The sequence below is a fragment of the Lacerta agilis genome, chromosome 6, assembly GCF_009819535.1.
Source record: "Lacerta agilis isolate rLacAgi1 chromosome 6, rLacAgi1.pri, whole genome shotgun sequence".
Lineage (NCBI taxonomy): Eukaryota > Metazoa > Chordata > Lepidosauria > Squamata > Lacertidae > Lacerta > Lacerta agilis.
Genome location: NC_046317.1, coordinates 382,394 through 404,937, shown reverse-complemented (window position 1 = coordinate 404,937; position 22,544 = coordinate 382,394). Strand labels below are relative to the sequence as shown.

Genomic DNA, 22,544 nt, shown 5'->3' with positions numbered 1-22,544 from the left:
TATTACATCTTGAAAGCAATTATTACTGAAAAGAGCACAAAGTCCCAAGAGTTCTCCCACCTGACCTCATCCAGAGATTCCATCTAAACCCTGAAGAACAAGCCTCCTAGACTTGCAGGCAAAACAAGTGGCTCTTCCTATTCCCCCTCTAGGACAGGAGCAGGAAGCTGCTAATATTTAGCTGTGGCTTGTCAGCCAGCCTGGACATACAAGCACCTTCTTTGTCCAACCACACCATTAAGGTGGGTGGGGGTGGTAGAGAACATTGTTGGCTGCTTCAATCTGTGTCAGCAGAACCCTACACTGAGCACCATGGCACACACACCCCTTTGCCTATGTCCTGGTCACTCCCCATTCATTCCCAGGGCCCAGTCAGAAATGCTCACTATTAGCCCTGCTCACCCAAGTCACTATCTATACATTGCTCCCTGGCTGGGACGGACACACAACACTCTTGTGTTCAGCACCACTAGGATGAACATGCAGAACTTCTGATGATCCAAAGGCATCAGCTGAATACCAGTTCTGAGGCTAGCTCAGGAATACTTGGGAAGGCAGAGAGTATGTGGCCGTACAGTCACATGGGTGGAGGCTTAAGGCCAAGCAGCACTTGGAGCTGTGTCTGCCTTGCTCTCATCACTTAAAGATTAGCCCATTGCAAAACTATTGCTCAGCGGTAGGGGGGTGAAAACGGGCGTTCTCAGCCCAGGTGAGACCAGTTGAAACCCTTGTCTCTTAACAACTCCCCCATCTCTCATCATATCAGAGCCCAATGACCTACATTTCTGAAAGCTCAAGCCAAAAATGATGCTTTCCTTCCCCCTTCCCTCCCTTCTTAGCTGGTAATACAAACCTGAGGTCCAGGTGTGATTTGAAGCTAGTGGCAAAGCCATTTGGGGGCCCAGTTCTGGTTCAATTCTTTCCCCCCATGCCTTGCACACAGCACGATCTCCCCCAAAGACAGGGATGCCACCTTTCCATTCCACAAAACCTGGAAATCATTAGCATCCTCACTGTAGGAATGTATTGCCCCATGCTGGAGTTTGGAGCAGAGCCACCATCGGAAGGCAAAATCTGACCACGGAAGCAAGAGTCCTCAGCACAGACTCATCCATTTATCCATCAGACAGAAAAGAAGCCATCAAGCCCGGCAAGTGTGTTTGTACATGGGGCTGTAAATACAGGGCAGGAACCAAGGGCATTCAGTTCCTAAGGCAGCAGCCCTGAGGTCAATGTGGCCGGCTGCTTGCTTCTGAGTGCTGCTGCAGGCGGGGAGGAGTGTAGCCATTCAGGCAACCGTTGGACTGGCGCTTGCCAAGGCCTCCATTCAGAATGTCCTGGATGTGCTGCACAATCAGATTGATGGCCACTGGGCAGAGAAGAGGAGGAGTGATTAGAATACAGTCCCATGTTTCCTTCCAAATGCCTCATCGCCCTCCACACATACTCAACATCTCAGCAGCTCTACTCCACACCATGGTCCTCTCTCAACAAATCTATCCTTTTTGGGAAGGGAGGGACCCCAAAAGTCATCTAATCCCACCCCCTGCAATGCAGGAATAAGAAAAGGAATTGTTGCATTCTTTCCAAGGCTGCAGAAAGCCAAATCCTCAGTATTACCCTCTCCAGATTCACATTCTTCTGAAACAGCTGCACAAGTCAAAAGCAAGTGTTGGACGTGGAAGGTCAACTACTCACCAAGATTATCCACGCCCCTTGGGATAATCACATCAGCATACTTCTTGGTCTGCCAGAAAGAGAAAATCACATTACAGGGTGCTGCAGGTGAAATCCAGAGCTGTTACCCATACCCCTTGGAGAGAACCGCTTGAGGATTTTCTCTCCTCAGCTCAAACAGCTGACGAAGGAATGAATGCTGAAAATACCCCAACTTGCTCCTCTTTTCCCCTGGCAGAACTGCTGCCAGCTTCCACATTGCACAGCAAAAAAGAGGAGGAGACTTTGTGGCACCTGAAGTACATGAGGGGAGCCTGCCGGATCGGGCCAAAGGCCCTGTAACAAGTCCAGCACTCACAGTGCCACCCCCCCTCCAGGTATATAGAAGAGCCAGAGCATAACTCTCTGCACCTGTCGTTCCCAGAAACTGCAATTCAGGGACATATCGCCTCTGACAGTGGAGACACAACACACACCCTGTGCAGAGTAGCCACTGATAGCTCTTCCCTGAACTGGAGACATTAATTTTAAGTTATTATTATTATTATTATTAATAAAATTATATAACAAGGAAAAATATGCACACCCATGAGACATGGATTTGTGTGCACATTTACACAGTATCTAGTCTAAGCCATGATACATTTGTTACGTTTTTCAAGTGTGACAAAACTTAAAAAACAACATGGCAGCTGTTGCAGGATCACTTGAGGAAGATATGCAGAAAGAGCCCCTGGAATTGCATCAGGGATGCATTCACAGAAAGTCCTCAGCCCTTATGGTAACAGATAAAAGTGTGAGAAATTGTGAGAAGTGTAAAGAGCCTGCAAAAAACCAAGGGTTTTTGTTACTGACGCCTAACTGAAACTTCATGTGTAGTCAACCAAGTGTCACAATTGTCCCAGGCACTCACAAAGAAGCCAGCCCTGGGGCTACCATATCCTTTACTCACAGGCAAGCAGAATTCTTCAAAGGCTGGCTTCACAAATGTAATATACTGAGATAAGATCTGCTCCAGGTCCCTGCCTCTCTCACTTATGTCTCGGAGAACTGCAGGGGGGAAAGAAACCATGAGGAGGAGACTGAGAACAGCAGAGCTAGAACAGAGCTGCACTGACAAGTTGCCCAGCCAAGCAGAATATGGTGCTCTAAGCGGCTTGCTTTTTCTTTTTCTGCAAAGAGCAAGGCTTTAACTACAGAGATAGTTTTTCTTTAAACAAAGGAAATAAAACTTGAATACCAAAGTGCCCCCCTGAAAGTCAATAAGAACAGGAACTTGTGCTGAGCGGGAAAAATACAACACTGCGCTACTCAAAGCCAGCTTGGAAAGGAGTATGAGACTTCTGCAATGCGGAACAAGATGCTTGTAAGACACCACAGAGCCACTCCCATGGTGCTGAACAGTAGCCTCCAAAGACGGCGGGCTCAGCAGCCACAACAGCTCTCAGCCCTGCCTGCCCCCAGGTTGCTCGCATGAGGAAGCTACTGCCCCTCCCAACTGGGAGATGCTGCAGGAGGCAAGGGGAGGCCCAAAGCCTATGCAAGCCAGGCTAGCCCCTCGGGGGCAAAAGTCACACCCCTGGAAGAGACAAAACCCAAATGGGCCTTTGCAGGATCCCCACAAACTCTGCAGCCAGGGAGTAACCTCTTGGGGGTGGGGAACTCCTGGGGTACCCTGCACAGGCGCCCAGGCAGCCAATGTTCATCCAGACGAGCTCCATCTTCACAGTAAATGCTCCACTGTTCTCCATCCTTTTCCACCTCCTCCACCCTGAACCACCAGGAGCCTCTGGAGGTTTGCAAGGCCCTGGGGGAAGGAGGCAGCTGAAGAGAGCGGGAGGGAGAGAGAAAACTACTGCTGGAGCCAGAAGCCAAAAAGCAGCAGGCGGAAGAACAGATTGAGTGTAGGAAGACAAAGTAAAGGTTTTTCAAAATGGCTTTCCCAACTTCTCTGTGCTGTGCCTGGGGGCTGCTGGCAGAGGAAGCGACAGTGTCTTGCAGTGGAGCTGGCAGAAGTTGAACTGGCAAGGGAACTGCCCTGCCCCTAGATGTACCCTTTTGAAAGGGTGGGTAATGACAACCCACGAAGGACTCCCTTCCTCCACTATTGTCAGGGACTGGGTAGAGGGAGGGGGAATGGTGGATACCGCCTCCTCAGCCTGAACCTGCCAGAGAAGAGGTAGACGGTATAGATTTACAACAGGAGTTTGTGGAAGGTCACAGCTCAAAGGCTGCAGAGGGGAGAAGCTGGGAAATATTGGGAGAGGAGCAGGGAGCAGGGAGCAGCAGCAGCAGGGGAGAACAGCTGACAAGACTCAGTGTCTTTAGAAAGCATTCCAGCCCCCCTACCCCAGAACCCGGTGGGCATTGAAAGTAGGAGAGCAGAAAGCTTAGATCAGCCAACGTGGAAGCCTGACAACTATAGAAAACAAGGTTTTCCCTCACCACCACAGCATTATCCTGAAGTGCAATGCTTTGCTTTTGTACTGTTGTGAACTTCATTTTTAAAATAATTTTTTTTACTCCCCTCTTCACCTAAAAAGGGCTACCAACTTACCCCTGCGGGAGAGTCGGGTATCTGCATCTGTGTCCACAAAGAGCTTCATCTGGAACAGGTCCCGAACCTCTTGGTTGTAGAAGGCCAGGATGCCCTCAAACAGCACCACATCAGCAGGGTACACAGTCACTGCCTCTTCTTTGCTGTTAATATGTGCAAAAGAGATTAATGCGTGGATGGCAGGTCAGGAACGCCATGCAGATGACAGAAGACTATCATGAGACCTACTCACCCACCGTGAAATATGAAAGCATTAGGCTTTTGCTAAAACTTGCTGCAGAGGAGAAACTGTAGGTTTCCCAGTATGATGTAAACACAGCATTTTTGTACGGGAGCTTGGGTGAATCACTTTACATGCTCCCACCTGATAGAGTACAGGTAAAGCAGGGATTTGTTTGTTCTCTTAAGAAATCCCTAAATGGTCTCAAACAAGAGCGCCCGATGCTGGCACTCAAAACTCACAGAAACTTTGTTTTCTCTAGGTTTTCAGCAAGGCAAAGCTGATCCATGTGTGTTTGTCAAAGAGGAGGGGCAAAACAAACTGTATTATTTTATGTTGATGACATTCTTTTCTTTTGGAAAGATGCTGATTTGTACAATAGCACCCTAGCTTAACTGAAGGAGCATTTTGACATGAAGGATCTTGATGAGGTAGCCAACTACCTCTCTCTGGAGATAAGAAAGAGACCAAGAAGGTAATATTTTGGTACACCAGTCACAGAAAATTGCTGATGCGCTAACCAAACTGAACTTGGTTGATGCAAACCCTGTAGATACACCAATGGTAACAGGTTGTCAGGTAGATAATACTGATGAAGCATTTTCTGACACTACACTGTACAGATGTGTTCTAGGCAAACTAAACTTAATTGCCAGATGTTCAGGACCAGATATTGCAGTTAGCACAAAATTGCTAAGCAGACATGCTAATAATCCTACAGTTAAGGATTGTAAAGCATTGAAGCACATAGCACGCTACCTGAAAGGTACTATGCACTACAGACTGAGATTCACTGATCAGAAGTCTGGAGGTCTTGAGATATTTGCAGATGCAAGTTTTGGAAGTGACACCACAGATAAAAGCACTTCTGGAGTTATGTACAACCAGAGTCTGCAAGATACTCTGCAAGATATCTGAATATGTGCCTGGTGTCTGCAAGGCAAGGGTCATAGTATGACGTCGGGAAGGCGGTCGGAATTCCCTGGAGAGCTGCAAGCTCATCGCTGAGGGGGGAGACAGGCTGGAAACATTCCTGCGTTATGCCTGGGGGATTGTCCTTGCCCCCACTCGTCCCAACAGACAACGGGGTCTGATCCAAAGCTCTTATGATGCTCCTGTTTTCCTTTTTTTATTAGGTTATTGTTCATGTTTAAATGAATTGTATTTATTTGTATATGTTTAGGTAACATGGAGCCAAAACATGGCATATAATTATTTGTATAAATAAAATGATTGGGAGCAGATTGTTGCTCCACCCACATAGAATTCTTTTCAGCCCAAGAAAGAAGTGAGAAAACCTGTGGACTTTGATTGGTTTAACTCCAAAAAAAGGGATGAGCACATAAAGGATTGTTTTTCCTCTTTCCCAAGCCTATCACTCAGAAATCAGTATGCCCGTGAACTACAACTGAGGACTCAAAAGTTCTCAAACAGATCCATGAACTTAACACGGTAGTTTAGGAGCAGGTAGACAAAAGACCTGCAGGAAGCAGCCTCATTTTTGACACATGGAGTCATTCCTCCAAAGAGTTCAAGACTTTTGTTGCAAACTTTTTATAGTTCTCAGCTTCTTCTTCTGAGGCACAGACACACCAGATATGTGCATGGTTCTTAGATGGGTGCAGAGTAATCCTCAAGTGAGAGGCATAGAACTGATGAAATGAACTCTGGTCTATAAAAGCTTATGCCCTAATCAATGTGCAAGTTTGAAGGCATCCCAATATTGTTTTCCAAACCTTTTGTGAGGTAGTATGTCTTGAGCCATACACTACAAAAATAACAGAATTATGATACTAAAGACTCTAAGTACAGTCATACATCATGTTATGGCTGCTGCGGGTTATGTCTTTTCAGGTTGCGCTCTGCGCCAAACCCGGAAGTACTGGAACGGGATACGGCCGGGTTTTGGCACTCGTGCATGTGCAGAAGCGCTAAATTGCGCTTCGCACATGCGCAAAAGCTCCGAATTACGTCACACGCGTGCGCAGATGTGGCACTGCATGATACGAACGCTGCGGTTTGCAGACGTGCCTCCGTCATGGATTACATTATGTCCAGTGCCTGCAGTATCCTTGCAGTTTGTGCCACTTCATTTGTTGACAAACAGCAGCTTAAATGCAAAGCCCCAGTAAGAAGCAAGTCTTGCTTTACAAAGGCATTCTGTGAAACGGCAGTGAGATTTGTGCTTCTGGAGTTTCAGGGAAAGGGTCCTGATATATTTGAAATTAGGACCCATTCCAAGTTGCACAAGATGTTCTGCACTTTCATCTCCTCTAGCTTGCAAGGGTACCTAGTGAAACGTATCAAGACACCCCTGGGTTGGTCTGCCTGTTGAGATCTTGGTCCTGGAGTTTAATTGGTTCTTTTTAAGTCTTCCTCTGCCAGCTGCATGTCCAGGCATACTTCACTGATCCATTTAATTAAGAAGACTTCCAGGTTTACTTCTTTGGATTTTCTCATGTTGTTGTTGTTCAGTCGTTCAGTCGTGTCCGACTCTTCGTGACCCCATGGACCAGAGCACGCCAGGCACGCCTATCCTTCACTGCCTCCCGCAGTTTGGCCAAACTCATGTTAGTAGCTTCGAGAATACTGTCCAACCATCTCATCCTTTGTCGTCCCCTTCTCCTTGTGCCCTCCATCTTTCCCAACATCAGGGTCTTTTCCAGGGAGTCTTCTCTTCTCATGAGGTGGCCAAAGTACTGGAGCCTCAACTTCAGGATCTGTCCTTTGAGGATTTGAGGATTTTCTCATCCTCAAATTTAAATGTCTCTTGTTTTCAGGTCACCTGCCTAATAGTGAAGTGCTTTATTAGGGTGAGCTGTTTTCCTACTTTCTTATAATGTTAGCTTTCCATGTCACGGTATTTACTAGCTGCAATTTCTGTGTCCATTAATTTTAATAAGATTTCAGCTTATTTCTAATCTATTTGTAATAAGACTTCATTCCAGGCTGAGAAAAGTTATTGTCACGTTAGAAATTGGCAAGGAAAAGTGCCCTTCATTGGGACTTTGCATGGGAGTTTTGGTGACTTTTGAGAGTCTGCATTCACCACCAGATACAGCTCAGTTTTGCTAGCTGATGTCCCTGGGTAGTGCAGAGCTTCTTGTACCAGAAACATAGGATTTCAAGTTCACTTCTTTCTTCTGGACCATCTCCCTTTCATCACCCAGTTCTTAAAGCAAACTCTGGGTTTCTAAATTAATCTGTTATTTGGGTGTAAGGGAATTATGCAGCCATGATACTTGATAAGTCACGCCCCATAAAATCTATATGTGTGATTTGCTGCCTTCTCCCTGCCCCCAAAAATGGATTTGTTGGTTTAAAAAGGCATTTCTGTTAGATTTCTCACTGAAATCTTCCCCAAGTGCCAAGATTGCACAATTGTGCCTCCAATGATAGTTTACAATGTTCTGTGGGATCCGGGAATGCATAACTAAAGTTGCTTCCTTTTTATTTTTTCCTATCGGGAATGATCCTTGTCTATAGGTCTTGGAATTGCCCTATGGACTGTCTTGGATTTGTCAAGAGGTTCAGTCTGACTGGATTCATGATTCTTTTCTGAGAAAACAGTACAAAAAGGAGATCAGTAGTAGGGAAAGCTCCATGCTGATATGTCACAACTTGCTACCACCTCAGGTTGTGCAAACTAAAAAGCAAACACAGAAACATGAAAAACATAGAAACATTGATAAGTGGCCCTGTACCAAAGGAGCCTAAACTGAGAGGATGTATGAGATTTCATTCACAAGATGCATGCACAATGTTCACAGTCTGCTTCTATGGATTCCTTCAACTTCTCTGAGAAGACCAGCTTTAAAAGGCCCCTCATCATTTGGAATAGCTCTGGTCTGTTGGCAGGAAGAGGGCAGATGTAATGGGGAGGAAAGGAAATTATGTCTCGTCATTATCATTGCCATGGAGTTGCCCAAAAATAAACTCTAGACCAAGTACCTCCTACCTTCTCAGACCCATGTCTAGACCAAACATGCCTTTGGGGAACCATTTCTTACTCTTTTACCATGTATTTGGTACTGGACTGCTAATGTTGCAACCAGCCTTGGATCGGGATGTGACCCATGCATGGGGCCCGACCCACCAGTTGAAGACCACTAGGCTACAATTCAGTGGATTTGGAATAGTGAAACTAAGGGAACAAACAGCTCCTTTCTTGTCATTTCACTGCAGGAAACACAGCCAACACAACATAGGAGTCCACCTCTGTTTTCTTCTACCAAAGCAAACGCTAGATTAGTGTTTACCTCTGATAAACATGAGGGAGGTGGGAAGAACTGTTTTACAATTTTGCTTTGACTACACAATTAGATATTACAGGTTGGTTTGGGGGCAAGTTGCAGCATTTACATTTTATGCAAATGTTTTCCACCATGGGCTCACTGGAAGGATCTGCTAATGAGAAGCGATGCAGACGAAAGCACCGCATCCAAAGCAGAGCAAGAGGGGAGAAGCAGACTTACCGAGAATGAGAGACAAAGTCATAAACGGGGATCTGAACTGTTTTCCCTTCCAATATCTCCCTAAGAGTTTTGACGATCAGCTCATTGTCAAAGGCATCTGTAGCAAGAATGAAAGAGGGGAAGTTAAACAGCTGGGTCTCTCAGTGCGAGGTAGGTCTCCCTAGTGAGGCAGAGAAAGCCTCAGAGGAAAGCATAAATGTCCCACAAAACCTTCCGAGTTAGGTGAAGTCTTCTGGATCACAAGAAGGTACCATTTTTGGCTAACCAGAAATTGTGCCTGCCAAGTTTCTACCCAGTCCCACTTGACAGCAGTGGCCAAGGAAGCCTCTGAATGAAAGGATGGCTTGGAATTAGGGGGCTCGGGCTGCAGCACCAGCCAAGAAAGCCCCCAAACTCTTATTTCCTGCTCTGGAACAGGAAAGGGAGGGGGGGTCTGCCATTTTGGCTCTGCCTGGCAAAAGTGATCCAGGAGCCTTGGCCAAACAGCCTCTGGGTATGGGGGGGGAGTCACTGGGTAGCTGCCAGATAATTCCTCTCAAATTCTGCAGTTTCAAGCTTGGGAGAAATGGTTGTCACAATCAGTGGAGAGGAAAAGTCCTTTCATCAGAGTGAACTAGATTATCTGAGCAACTTTGCTCTCATGGTTCTTTTCTATCTGGCAATGAGTGCAAAGGCACCTTCAGCTTTGGTACCTGTACAAGGGGGGGAAATCCCACCAGGAGGCCTGGTTTCTACCTTGTTCTTTCTCCTCCTGCTTCTTTGCTCTTTGCTCATTGTAGTTTCGCCTTGGCTATATATTGTTTTCCACTATACTGTATATCAGGGGTCAGCAACCTTTTTCAGCCATGGGCCGGTCCACCGTCCCTCAGACCATGTGGAGGGCCGGACTATATTTTTTTTGGGGGGAGGAGGGGAAATGAACAAATTCCTATGCCCCACAAATAACCTAGAGATGCATTTTAAATAAAAGGACACATTCTACTCATGTAAAAACATACTGATTCCCGGACCGTCCGTGGGCCGGATTGAGAAGGCGATTGGGCCGCATCCAGCCCATGGGCCTTAGGTTGCCTACCCCTGCTGTATATAATTGTTTTAATTTAATTATTGATAGCCATGGATCAGCTCTACCTCTGAGGCCTGTAACCTGCTAATTTAGGTAGCCACTTCATCTAAATAATAATAAAAATATTAATTACTTATTGTTATTACTTCAATAAAGAAGTGTGCATGCACACGAAAGCTCATACCAAGAACAAACTTAGTTGGTCTCTAAGGTGCTACTAGAAGGATTTTTTTATTTTATTTTGTTTTGACTATGGCAGGCCAACACGGCTACCTACCTGTGATCAGAACATTGTATGTTATGTAACTTGGGTAGCTGAAGGGAAGGAAGAATTGGTTACGCTTGTACTCCAAGCAAATGTAAAGTAGCAGGATGAACAAAGAGGTTTGCAGGGGAGAGGGTTATTGTTGTTTTTCTTCTTTTATTACGTATTTTGTGTTTTTATATTGCATTTTTTTGCTGTGAACTGTTCTAAGATCTATGGATGAAGGGCAGCATATAAATTTAATACAGTGGTGCCCCGCTAGATGAATGCCTCGCTAGACGAAAAACTCGCTAGACGAAGGCATTCGTCTAGCGCGGGGGTCGGCAACCCACAGCTCCGGAGCCGCATGCGGCTCTTTGACAGCTTTGCCGCGGCTCCGGGAAGGGGAAATGGTGGGGGGCGCTGTGACACTCTCGGAGCTGGACCCACCCCCGCGATCAGCGACGCAGCCAGAGCCAGCTCAAAACCTTGCAGATCCTGCTTTTTCTGTTTAGAAAGAGCTAAAGGCTAACAAGAGGGAAAGAGAGTATTGAAAAGAACCCGCTCAACAGCTGATTGCAGGAGATCGGGAGGGAGATAAGGGAGCTAGCTCCCTTCCTGCCCCGCCCAGGCCCCTTGCACAGTAGGATCCTGGGAAATTGAGGATCCTGGGAAATTGAGTTTTTCAGCCATTTGGGGCTTTCTGTTACTTTTCCTCTTGCTTTCTATTACTTGCTGGTGCACTACTGGTTTGCTTCCGTCTTGCTTCCTATTACCTACTGGTGCTTACTGGTCTGTACTGGTTTGCTTTCCTCTTGCTTCCTATTGCCTGGTGGTGCGTACTGGTTTCTACTGGTGCTTACTGGTCTGTACTGGTGCTTACTGGTTTGTACTGGTTCGCTTTCCTCTTGCTTCCTATTACCTGCTGGTGTGTACTGGTTTCTACTGGTGCTTACTGGTCTGTACTGGTGCTTACTGGTTTGTACTGGTTCGCTTTCCTCTTGCTTCCTATTACTTGCTGGTCTGTACTAGTTTGTACTGGTGCTTACTGGTTTGTACTGGTTTGCTTTCCTCTTGCTTCCTATTACCTGCTGGTGCTTACTGGTCTGTACTGGTTTGTACTGGTGCTTACTGGTTTGTACTGGTTTGCTTTCCTCTTGCTTCCTATTGCCTGGTGGTGCGTACTTGTTTCTACTGGTGCTTACTGGTCTGTACTGGTGCTTACTGGTTTGTACTGGTTTGCTTTCCTCTTGCTTCCTATTGCCTGGTGGTGCGTACTGGTTTGTACTGGTGCTTACTGGTCTGTACTGGTTTGTACTGGTGCTTACTGGTTTGTACTGGTTTGCTTTCCTCTTGCTTCCTATTGCCTGGTGGTGCGTACTTGTTTCTGCTGGTGCTTACTGGTCTGTACTGGTTTGTACTGGTGCTTACTGGTTTGCTTTCCTTTTGCTTCCTATTGCCTGGTGGTGCGTACTGGTTTCTACTGGTGCTTACTGGTCTGTACTGGTTTGTACTGGTGCTTACTGGTTTGTACTGGTTTACTTTCCTCTTGCTTTCTATTACCTGCTGGTGCTTACTGGTCTGTACTGGTGCTTACTGGTTTGTACTGGTTCGCTTTCCTCTTGCTTCCTATTGCTTGCTGGTGCGTACTGGTTTCTACTGGTGCTTACTGGTCTGTACTGGTGCTTACTGGTTTGTACTGGTTTGCTTTCCTCTTGCTTCCTATTGCTTGCTGGTGCGTACTGGTTTCTACTGGTGCTTACTGGTCTGTACTGGTGCTTACTGGTTTGTACTGGTTTGCTTTCCTCTTGCTTCCTATTGCCTGGTGGTGCGTACTGGTTTGTACTGGTGCTTACTGGTCTGTACTGGTTTGTACTGGTGCTTACTGGTTTGTACTGGTTTGCTTTCCTCTTGCTTCCTATTGCCTGGTGGTGCGTACTTGTTTCTACTGGTGCTTACTGGTCTGTACTGGTGCTTACTGGTTTGTACTGGTTTGCTTTCCTCTTGCTTCCTATTGCCTGGTGGTGCGTACTGGTTTCTACTGGTGCTTACTGGTCTGTACTGGTGCTTACTGGTTTGTACTGGTTTGCTTTCCTCTTGCTTCCTATTGCCTGGTGGTGCGTACTGGTTTCTACTGGTGCTTACTGGTCTGTACTGGTTTGTACTGGTGCTTACTGGTTTGTACTGGTTTGCTTTCCTCTTGCTTCCTATTGCCTGGTGGTGCGTACTGGTTTCTACTGGTGCTTACTGGTCTGTACTGGTGCTTACTGGTTTGCTTTCCTCTTGCTTCCTATTACTTGCTGGTCTGTACTAGTTTGTACTGGTGCTTACTGGTTTGTACTGGTTTGCTTTCCTCTTGCTTCCTATTACCTGCTGGTGCTTACTGGTCTGTACTGGTGCTTACTGGTTTGTAAGCAATGCTTTTCCCCCTTTGCAAAAGCTGCACAAATCTGAACTGATCCTCAAAAAAGCAGGGCTTTTCCCTTTGGAAAAAAGGCTGTAAAACTTTGAGCTGATTCTCAAAAAAACCATGGGTTTTAGAGGAAAACCAGAAAAGCATTTTTTTTCTTGTTTCCTCCTCTAAAAACAAGGTGCGCCCTATGGTCCGGAGCGTACTATGGAGCGAAAAATACGGTACTTTTACACGCTTCTGTTCCCTCTTGATCCCCAAATGGCAATGTTCCCAATTTTCTCTTTTGCAAACTCCTCCCCACATCTGCCTCCCACCCCCCACCCCACAAAGAAAAAACCCCTGGCGATTTAAGAGGTTTCTCTTAAAAAAACGAAAACAAAACCTGATTTCAGGTGCTTGTAAAATGACAACTTTTGGGGGGAGGGGGTGGATTTGTTTGGAGCAAAGCCGGGGTAACGCGTGCTAGGGGGGGTCTTCCGATTGTTTTCAGCCCTTGGGTGTTGGGAACCCCCCTTTTTCAGGGGGTGGGGTGGAGAGGAGGTCCCTGCTTATTTGAGAAAATAAATCAGAAATTGTTTTATGACTTGTTTTCACAATTTTAAAATAAATAAATAAACAATTTCAAATTCTGTTCTTGTCATTCTTCCTATAATCCTGTATATATAACATTAAGGTAAGAAACAATATATGCAGTGTTATATTTGTTTTAAATGTCGCAATGGTTTTGCGGCTCCCAGGTTTTTTTTTCCCCTTCGGAAACGGGTCCAAGTGGCTCTTTTTGTCTTAAAGGTTGCAGACCCCTGGTCTAGCGGGAGGCTGCCCCGCAAGACGAAAAAGTCTATGGGGCTGCCTCGCAAGACAAAAAATTTTCGTCTTTTTTTTTTTGTCTAGCGAAAACCGCGGTTTACATTGCCGCTTCCCTAGACGAAAAAACCGCTAGACGAAAAAATTCGTAGAACGAATTATTTTCGTCTAGCGGGGCACCACTGTAAATAATAATAACAACAATAGCAATAACAATCTATCCTATTGTCAAGGTTGTTTTGACATTGCAATTTCCCAGTTCTGTCTTTGGGAAGTCTAAGCAGAAGCTAAGGAAAAAGCCCCCCCCTCCCTTCCCAGGCTTCATGATGAGTTACCTGGGTGGTCAAAGTTGAACTGGCCTTTGAGAGCTTTGGCTTTTTGCTCTGTACTGAGCACACGATAGAAGCTGTCCTGGCTCAGAATCACCACCTGTTTCTGGCGATGGTCTACTTCATTCTGACCAAGCAGTTGGACTATTTTGGCACAGACAGAGGACTGCAAAAGATGCAAAGTAAGAGAGAGAGAAACATAATCTGAAGTGGACTGAAGGACTGACAGATGTTGACCCTCCAGTTGCAAAGGACCCACCTTATTCGCAAGCTTCCAAGGGGCAGGGGGCTCCTCTGGAAAGGAGTACAGCCACATCTGACAAATACAGTCATACCTCTGGTTGCAAACTGGATCCGTTCCGGAGCCCGGCTCGCAACATGAGCAGCGCACAACCTGAAGTGCCGCTTCTGCGCATGATGCGATTCAGCACTTCTGCGCACGCGCGAACCCGTTCCAGTACTTCTGGGTTCAACGCGTTCGTAACCCATGACGAACGCAACACACAGCGTTCGATCTAGAGGTAAGACTGTATATAACTCTGTCTCCTGGAGAGAGCAGAAAAGTGAAGGCCCTGCAACACCTAGTCCAGCAGGAACATGTTCATAGGACAGGGATCAAGCATGAAAAACTTCTTTTGCAAATGTTGCAGGCATACTTTTCCTTCATTAACAGGCAGTCCTTTCATTCCTGTTAGTTCTCCCCTTTCTAGCTTACATACCCACAATTATTTTGATCTCCTTGACTCTCCCTTGCCGAGGAGGCGACAGGTTTGTGCCCCATGGCTGGAAGATATTCCAAGCACCTCCCAACCCCGACCCCCCGGTCATCTTTTCTTTTCCAGTATAAATATGCTGACAGAAGGGGCAGGCATGTGTCTTCAGCTGCTTCCCTTTCCACATTTAGATATAAATCGGTGGATCCCAAAATCAGTAGCCAGATGACAACACCTGAGCATTGTCGTCATAGGCAGAAAATATATTCTTATAAAGGCTTTGGCCCACTGCTCTGTCCTCCCACAGGACTGTCCTCTGGCCAGCTGCTTCTCTCCCAGGGAGGATTTCATGTCTCCTGCTGGTCTTTCAGATGTCAACAGACCATCCCTCCCCAACCTTGGGCTAAGGGTAGTGCAACTTGCTTCCAGTTCAGTCTTTCCAGCACTCATCAAGTACATCATATCTGGGCACTGGGGGGGGGGCATGACCAAGCAGGGAAAGCTCCACTATTTTACGGGGCTTGGGCTCAGCCCAGGCCAGGCCAAGGTCATAGCGGTCCTGTTCTGATGTTCCTGACAGAAGGTCTCATCGTAAGTACTCCAGTTTGCTACACTAGTCAAAGGAACAGGATAAATCTACCAGACAGCAGAAGTGCTTACTGAGACTTTCTGCAGACTCCTAACTTGTGATCATTCTACCAGAAGCAAAGCTCACTTCACTGGCTCAGTTGGGAACAACATGTGCCTCCTTCCCTTCCAGAACATCCCTAGCTGTTACCTTTCCACATAGTTATTATAACAAATTCCATAAGAAACCAACAATATATTGCAGTTTATCCTTAGTCCCCAATACGAGTGCTCCAAATCAGGGTTCTAGTCAGCCTAGAACAAACATCTCACAGTACATTTCTGGCACTCTCGGAGGACACTTTCTCCCTTTCCCACACAATCAAAAACTTTCCCCACTGTGCTATATGGTACTAGAAGGCTGCCAGTCCTGAAGCAGAGAAGAGAGCCCTTTAACCTCATAGGGTGTATCCCCCCCTAATTCCAATTCCCATTTCCAGGATATCAGCAACTGCTATGGGTTCAAACAGGCAAATTCCCCTCAATCTTCCTCCATTAGCCTTTGCTTCTACTGACATGTTAACAGCTGATGTTTCAATTGCCTTCAATTATCACCATCCCCTGGCCTAATAGCAAACTCTGATGACTGAGCACCTGCCAGCCTGGAAGTTAAAGGGGAGCACCGAAAAACAAGGTAGTGGTTTCCACATACTCAGGAGACACAGGAGCATTTAAATCTGCAAATTAAAGAAGATTTTTTAAAATACACCCCAAGACAACCTGAGAGACCCCAGAATTTACAGAAAGCTGATGGGAGTCAAGCCTAGACAGACAAGAAACCCTGCCAACCCAACACAGTTGACACACAATGCTAGGGTCAGTTAACAAAAATAAAAAAGAAACAAGGAAAATGCAGGGAAGAGGGAAACAGCCCATTCAGGCCTGTAACCGCTTAAAGCAAGTGTCCTAGAAATGGGGATAAGTTTGTTGTTGTTCAGTCGTTCAGTCGTGTTCGACTCTTCATGACCCCATGGACCAGAGCACACCAGGCACGCCTATCCTTCACTGCCTCTCGCAGTTTGGCCAAACTCATGTTAGTGGCTTCGAGAACACTGGGATAAGTTAGTAGGGTACAAACAATGACACTGAACAGAAACCCTTCCCTCCCTCCCACACAAGGAAGTTTTAGAATCACAACTGTAGAGTTGGAAGGGACCACCAAGAGTCATCTAGTCTAATTCGTGCAATGCAGGAATAACAGTTAAAGAACCCCTCACAGATGACCATCCAACTTCTTTTAAAAATCTCCCATGAAGTAGAGTCCAATGAATAAGAGTGACATCTAAAGGGATGCACATGGAAGAGGGAGAAAGCTTGTTTTCTCCTCTCCAGAGGGTAGAACCCGAACCAATGGATTCAAGTTACAAGAAAGGAGATACCAACTAAACATTAAAAGGAACTTCCTGACCATAAGAGCTGTTCAACAGTGGAACTGTCTCCCTGGAAGGGAGATTTTTAAGTAGAGGTTGGATGGCCATCTGTCAGGGATGCCTTAGCTGAGATTCCTGCGTTGCAGGGGGTTGGACTAGATGACCCTTGGAGTGCCTGCCGGCTCTACAATTTTATGATAGGCAACACTTGAAAAGAAACTAAGCTTTCAGAAGGAAAGCTGTATTTACAGCAGCTATACGTCCTAACTATGATAAATCATAGAATCATAGAGTTGGAAGAGACCACAAGGGCCATCCAGTCCAACCCCCTGCCAAGCAGGAAACACCATCAAAGCATTCCTGACAGATGGCTGTCAAGCCTCTGCTTAAAGACCTCCAAAGAAGGAGACTCCACCACACTCCTTGGCAGCAAATTCCACTGTCAAACAGCTCTTACTGTCAGGAAGTTCTTCCTAATATTTAGGTGGAATCTTCTTTCTTGTAGTTTGAATCCATTGCCCCGTGTCCGCTTCTCTGGAGCAGCAGAAAACAACCTTTCTCCCTCCTCTATATGACATCCTTTTATATATTTGAACATGGCTATCATATCACCCCTTAACCTTCTCTTCTCCAGGCTAAACATACCCAGCTCCCTAAGCCGTTCCTCATAAGGCAGTTTCCAGGCCTTTGACCATTTTGGTTGCCCTCTTCTGGACACGTTCCAGCTTGTCAGTATGCTTCTTGAACTGTGGTGCCCAGAACTGGACACAGTCTTCCAGGTGAGGTCTGACCAGAGCAGACCTCATGTAGGTCTTTCCAAGATCTAATATCCCGTTGTGCATGTAAAACCAATGGTGTAAAGCTTATTTTCCTTAGAGCTGACAGATTTTAAATTATCTGCACTCCCAAATATTTTATTAACTTGTGGCAGGATTTAAAACCCATCTGTTTCTGAATGATTGATTAGTTAGCGGGAGAAATGCCCATTCTCAGCAACAGTCTCCCCCTACCATATGGGTATAATGATGGTGGACTTTGTATTGGCATTCATTTTTAAACTGTTTACAGCAGGGGTCAACAAACTTTTTCAGCAGGGGGCTGGTCCACTGTCCCTCAGACCTTGTGGGGGGCCAGACTATAGGGGGGGTGAACGAATTCTGATGCCCCACAAATAACCCAGAGATGCATTTTAAATAAAAGCACACATTCTAATCATGTCAAAACAACAGGCAGGCCCCACAAATAACCCAGAGATGCATTTTTTAAAAAAGGACACATTCTAATCATGTAAAAACATGCTGATTCCCAGACTGTCCGCTGGCCGGATTTAGAAGGCGACTGGGCTGGATCTGGCCCTTAGTTTTCCTACCCATGGTTTACACTCATTAGAAATAACTTGTTTATATAAGAGAAATATCATGAGCTGCTGCTGCTCACCAGTGAACAGCTACCATTTGTTCTAGAGCTGACACACTAGTCCACAATCATACCTACACGAATATCCTAGATATCTCAATATTTTCGGCAAGCCAAAAATCACTTCTCCACAGGGGAAAACCAACAGAAAATGCTTAAAGAGAGTTCAGATATGGTGTGTTTCACTCTAGCCTTCCATTTAACCTAGCTAGAGAATTTATCCTGTTTTCTTTCCCAAATGTCAGAAGCTTGTGTATCCAGGAGCAAATTACACTTCATTCTTAATCTGTTGTACAGGAATCATTTTTAGTATTGACTAAAAGCAAGATCTTTAACAATAAAACTGTTTTCTGCTCAACTATTGAGAAGTGTACAGCACATCCTAGATCACAGGTTAGGGCAGGCTTCCTCAACCTCAGCCCTCCAGGTGTTTTGAGACTACAATTCCCATCATCCCTGACCACTGGTCCTGCTAGCTAGGGATCAGGGGAGTTATAGGCCAAAAACATCTGGAGGGCCGAGGTTGAAGAAGCCTGGGTTAGGGCTTCCAAGGAATACTGGCTAAGCTGGGCTGTATCTGGTTTTCAACATTGTGATATACCAACACATCGCAATGTCTGAAATAAGGATGGAGCTATGTAGAGGCAAATGTGGTAATGTCTCGGCAACTGCTACTACTAACGGGTCCAAAAATGATAAAATTTTACTTACCTCTTCCTAAAATCTTCCTTTTTATATGGAGGGAAACTATGTAGAGGGAACCAACAATGTAAACACCCCCAGAAAATAAAAACACTTCTCCCCTTTCCTTTTTTTGCCAGTGGGGGTAGGTGGGAGGGAACAAAAAGGAAGCAGCAGTAGCAGCAGCAGCAGCAGCACATAAGGAAGTATAGGGTTGGGAAAACAATTACTGGTATGTGAGAAAGCAAAGGGGAGGGGAGAATTGGGAGAGTTCACAGGTGAGGAGGGGAAAATGGGAAGCATAACCAGGGTGGGGAGACTATCTCACACACACACATGCAGGAAAGAGGCTTCAACAGTAGGGCAGTTTTTTGTTTGTTTTGTTTTGTTTTTAAATACATTTTATTGATTTTAACAATTTTAAGCACATTACATAGTCAGTTAAATTTTTCATCCTTCCCCCCTCCCACTGAGGGAAGCAATCATCTAAACCCCTCTCTTACAGGAGCTAATATTTAACATTTCAAATTTAACCCATTAAACATACAAATAATTATTGCTTAAGTCTGGCCCTTCCATAGGCCAGACATTATTTCTTTCTTCTATTTCATTGTATATTGACTTCCTCAGATCCCCCCCTGTTGAATTCACTATCTAGCCTCTTTACCAGTTTTCCAATCATGATCAAATCTATTTTTACCCAATCTCATTATATTTTCTCCTTATCTTTTTACACATAGTCTTATAATCCCTCTTAGACTCCTAAAATTTTAAACTCAAACCTTGGCTGCTACGTACTTCTGATACTTTCTTTGACCCACATCAAATTTACCCCTATTATCCTAATTTTGACCCCTTAATTCTTCGTTTTTCTCTCCCTTCCCTCCCTCCGGTCTTGAAATATTAGCTATTACTTCTTAGCATCCTCTCCTTGCACCAACATCCAAACCCATAAGTCTAAACCATATGAACAAGAGAAATAATAAAAACATATACTTATTAACCCATACCAACCCTTTCAAAAACAAGGGCCCAAAAGTTAATTCTTTCTCTCTTCTGTTTTCTTCTTATTTTTTTGCAAGATAAACTTCCAAATGTCATTCTCATAAAAAATTGCAGACCACCCTGGCTGCACCTCTTTTTTTCCCCTTTTGCAGATTCACGTTTCCATTATCCATTCCAACGTCTACATCATCCTCTGATCGAAAGTCACTGGCTGGTTTTTTTCCCTTCTAATTTCTCTTCTCCCATTACGTTTTTTGTTTTTATTTTGAAGTTAATAACGTTTCACAGGAGAAAGGAAGGGGGAAAGGGGCTTCCAGCAAGAAGCCCAGAGCCAGCTCAGACCAGCGTCTCCATGAGCCACCTACCAGCCTGGTGCACCACCTACTAGCCTACTTAAAGCATGAAGAGCCTCGTGGCATCTGAGGGAAGTTTCTGCTGGCTGCTTTGCCAGCTGCTTTTGCCAGTGCCTTGTGACTCACTGCCCCTGCATGAGGTAGCCAAGAGCTGAGCTGCACAGGAATCAAAAGCAGCACTGGCTGGCTATATTTGCATAGCACACAGACACACACCATGATTTGTGATATATTGCCAGGAAATACATTATTAAAGAGTTATCATGATGCAGACTTCAAAACCAGTTCTGAATGTTATATTGATACCGCCCAGCCCTACCTTAGAAAGGAGCAAGATTTTGTTCTGCCCTGGGAGCCACCATATGGGCCCAAGCAGTCACCACCATGACACCGCTCTCTCCATGTACTGGCAGAGGGCCTAGGAGCACAGCTTCTCCTTGAGCCAGAAGCAGTTTAGCCCTGCTGGCCACATGACCTGGAAGGCTGACTGTGGACAAATGCCAGCTCCCTCAGCCTGAAAAGCACCATGAGCGCCCATAGTCAACTTTGACTGGACTTAACCATCCGGGGATCCTTTACCTTTACCCAGATCTCTCTCTTTAATGTTATTTCCTTGTTAGCTGTTATTTTTGGTTCGCATATAAGGCCCAAAGAGAAGCTTGTTGATTTTTACCATGAGTACATCTATCTTGTACTTTGGCTGCTTTGCATTAAAAAACAAGGAAAATTGGGGAGGTGGAACTTATTGATAAAATGCTTAAATACCGTAGGAAGCAAACAATTACTGTTTTAATTATTTTTATTGATTTTCAAATTATTAAAAATCATTGCCAAATTAATTCAATTTAATAGGAAACAAACAATTACTGGCCACTTGATTCAGCTGTTAAAAGTGGGAGTTGTGATTTCAAACCAAATAAAACTCACTATTTAAAAACATCTCTTAATTTGTTTTCCTAACAGAGCTCAGTAAATAGTTTAAGGAAAAATGGAAGAACAGATTGTACAGCTCTCAAGTTTCTTAGAAGCTGAGGGAATGGTGAAATCTGTGTTCACCCCCTACATCTGCAGAGAAACCCAGAAAGGAAGCACCTGCAGCGCTCAAAACTACAAACCACCATTAGGAAGGGCAGGTGCCAAGATGAAACCTAGAATTCTGACATGCTGTTTTGCTTCAAGACTATCAAGTCTCAGGAACAACACAAAGCCTGCAAAAAATGTGGGAGCGGGTAACAAGAGTTTTCAAGTGGTCATTTTAATATATAAACCCTCAAGCATGCAGGATTTTAAGGACTTGAGGGGAGAAAAACAGAAACAAGACTAGAGTTTTCATCTGTCCAGCTGCAGGCAGATGTCCGCAGAAGCAGAAAGAGAGAAGGATCCCACCAGTCCTTGACCATATTCCTGCCACCAAGGATAAGCCAGCAGAGCAAAGCCACCCTGAGGACTTTCTAGCCACTGAGGTATAGGATAAGCTCTTATTTTCCTCTAGAACAGGATAGTCGGAATCTGGCTTTTGTCTTGCGGGAATGTGGAGACACCCAGCTGCACAAGGAATCCGACTGGGTTGTGGCTCATAGCATGCTGTACCTACCTTGCTCCCCCCCCCTACCAGCAACTCACCGGCGGTCCTGCAAACCTACCCCACTCCCACTATTCTAATCTCTAAGGGGCAGGAGAGCATCGCCTGGAAAAAAGGGATGTCATCACTGTACCTGCATCTTGGGAAAAACGTTTCGCTATTACAGTACTTCAATGCGCTTCACGCGCAGCTGTTGCCTTGACAAGTTGCAATCACGTTTAAAAAGGGCCAGTTCTGGCCCCCGGGATCCCCGTACACGGAGAACGGAAGCCGAGAGCCGGAGCTCCGTCCGCCCGCCCGCCCACCCTCCCGCAGCCACCTGCTCGTGTCGGCCCTCCAGGCTGCCGCGTGGCCGCCTGATTCCCCTCCCCCCGCACGCGCTCTCGAGGCCCCCAGGCCGCCCCTCCCGGGCTCCAGCCAGCCAGCCAGCCGGCCGGCCTCAAGCGCGGGCGCGCACGTGGGGAGGAGGCTCCTGGAAGGTCGCGGAGCCGCCCCAGTCGGGCTGCTTTCCATCTGGATGGCGACAGTGCCTCTGAGCACGTGCAGAGGCGCCTGGAGCCCTCCCGCTCACCTTGCCGCTGGCGGTCCCTCCGCCGACCCCGATGAGGAAAGGCTCGCCGCCGCCGCCGCCTGCTCCGTCGCCGGGCGGCCTCCCGCGGCCCTGCACGCCCTGCTCGCTGTCGCCGGCCATGGCCGATCCCGCTCTCCTGCGGCCGGCGCCTCCTCGGCCTCCCCGCTGCCTGTCCCTCGCAGGACCCCCCTCCCGCCTGACGCACGTGGGAAGCGCCCGTCACGTGTACACGTCACCGGGGCGGCCTGGCTTCTCTTTCGTGAGGGAAAAGCAGCGGCCCGGCGTGTCCCTCGGCCGCATCGGGTGCAGCCCGCGCACCAAGAGAGTCATTCGTCGGCGAAAGAGGCAGCAGCTCCCGCCTCGGGAGACGCGCGTCTGAGGGCGCCTCCGAAAAGGCCTTTCTCCTCTGGGGTGGGGGGGGGGTGGGCGCGGGGTTCCCGT

General features: G+C 46.4%; 1 protein-coding gene across 2 annotated transcripts; it reads right to left on the bottom strand.

The window, feature by feature from the left end:
- Nucleotides 1–336: 336 nt before the first annotated feature.
- UCK2 (uridine-cytidine kinase 2) lies at nucleotides 337–22,260 on the bottom strand. 2 transcript variants are annotated; one of them, XM_033151136.1, is made up of 7 exons: nucleotides 22,104–22,260; nucleotides 13,792–13,951; nucleotides 8,930–9,026; nucleotides 4,235–4,377; nucleotides 2,630–2,727; nucleotides 1,699–1,747; nucleotides 337–1,369 (listed from the first exon to the last, which is right to left on the bottom strand). In XM_033151136.1, the coding sequence occupies exons 1-7, from the start codon at nucleotides 22,221–22,223 to the stop codon at nucleotides 1,230–1,232; spliced, it is 807 nt and encodes a 268-aa protein (XP_033007027.1). In that variant the 5' UTR covers nucleotides 22,224–22,260; the 3' UTR covers nucleotides 337–1,229. The 2 variants fall into 2 exon arrangements, with proteins under 2 accessions (XP_033007027.1, XP_033007028.1); XM_033151137.1 differs by lacking the exon at nucleotides 13,792–13,951 and having other exon boundaries at nucleotides 22,104–22,256.
- Between the last annotated feature and the right edge of the window lie 284 nt (nucleotides 22,261–22,544).

What these genes read in the sequence shown, in the direction of transcription:
- UCK2 (XM_033151136.1), bottom strand. Translation starts at nt 22,223, where the DNA reads ATGGCCGGCGACAGCGAGCAGGGCGTGCAGGGCCGCGGGAGGCCGCCC. An exon ending in GTTCAACTTTGACCACCCAG is followed by an intron (nt 9,027 to 13,791) that starts GTAACTCATCAT and finishes TTCTTGCTACAG; the next exon opens with ATGCCTTTGACAATGAGCTG. An exon ending in TTGAAGAATTCTGCTTGCCT is followed by an intron (nt 1,748 to 2,629) that starts GTGAGTAAAGGA and finishes TCTTTCTGGCAG; the next exon opens with ACCAAGAAGTATGCTGATGT.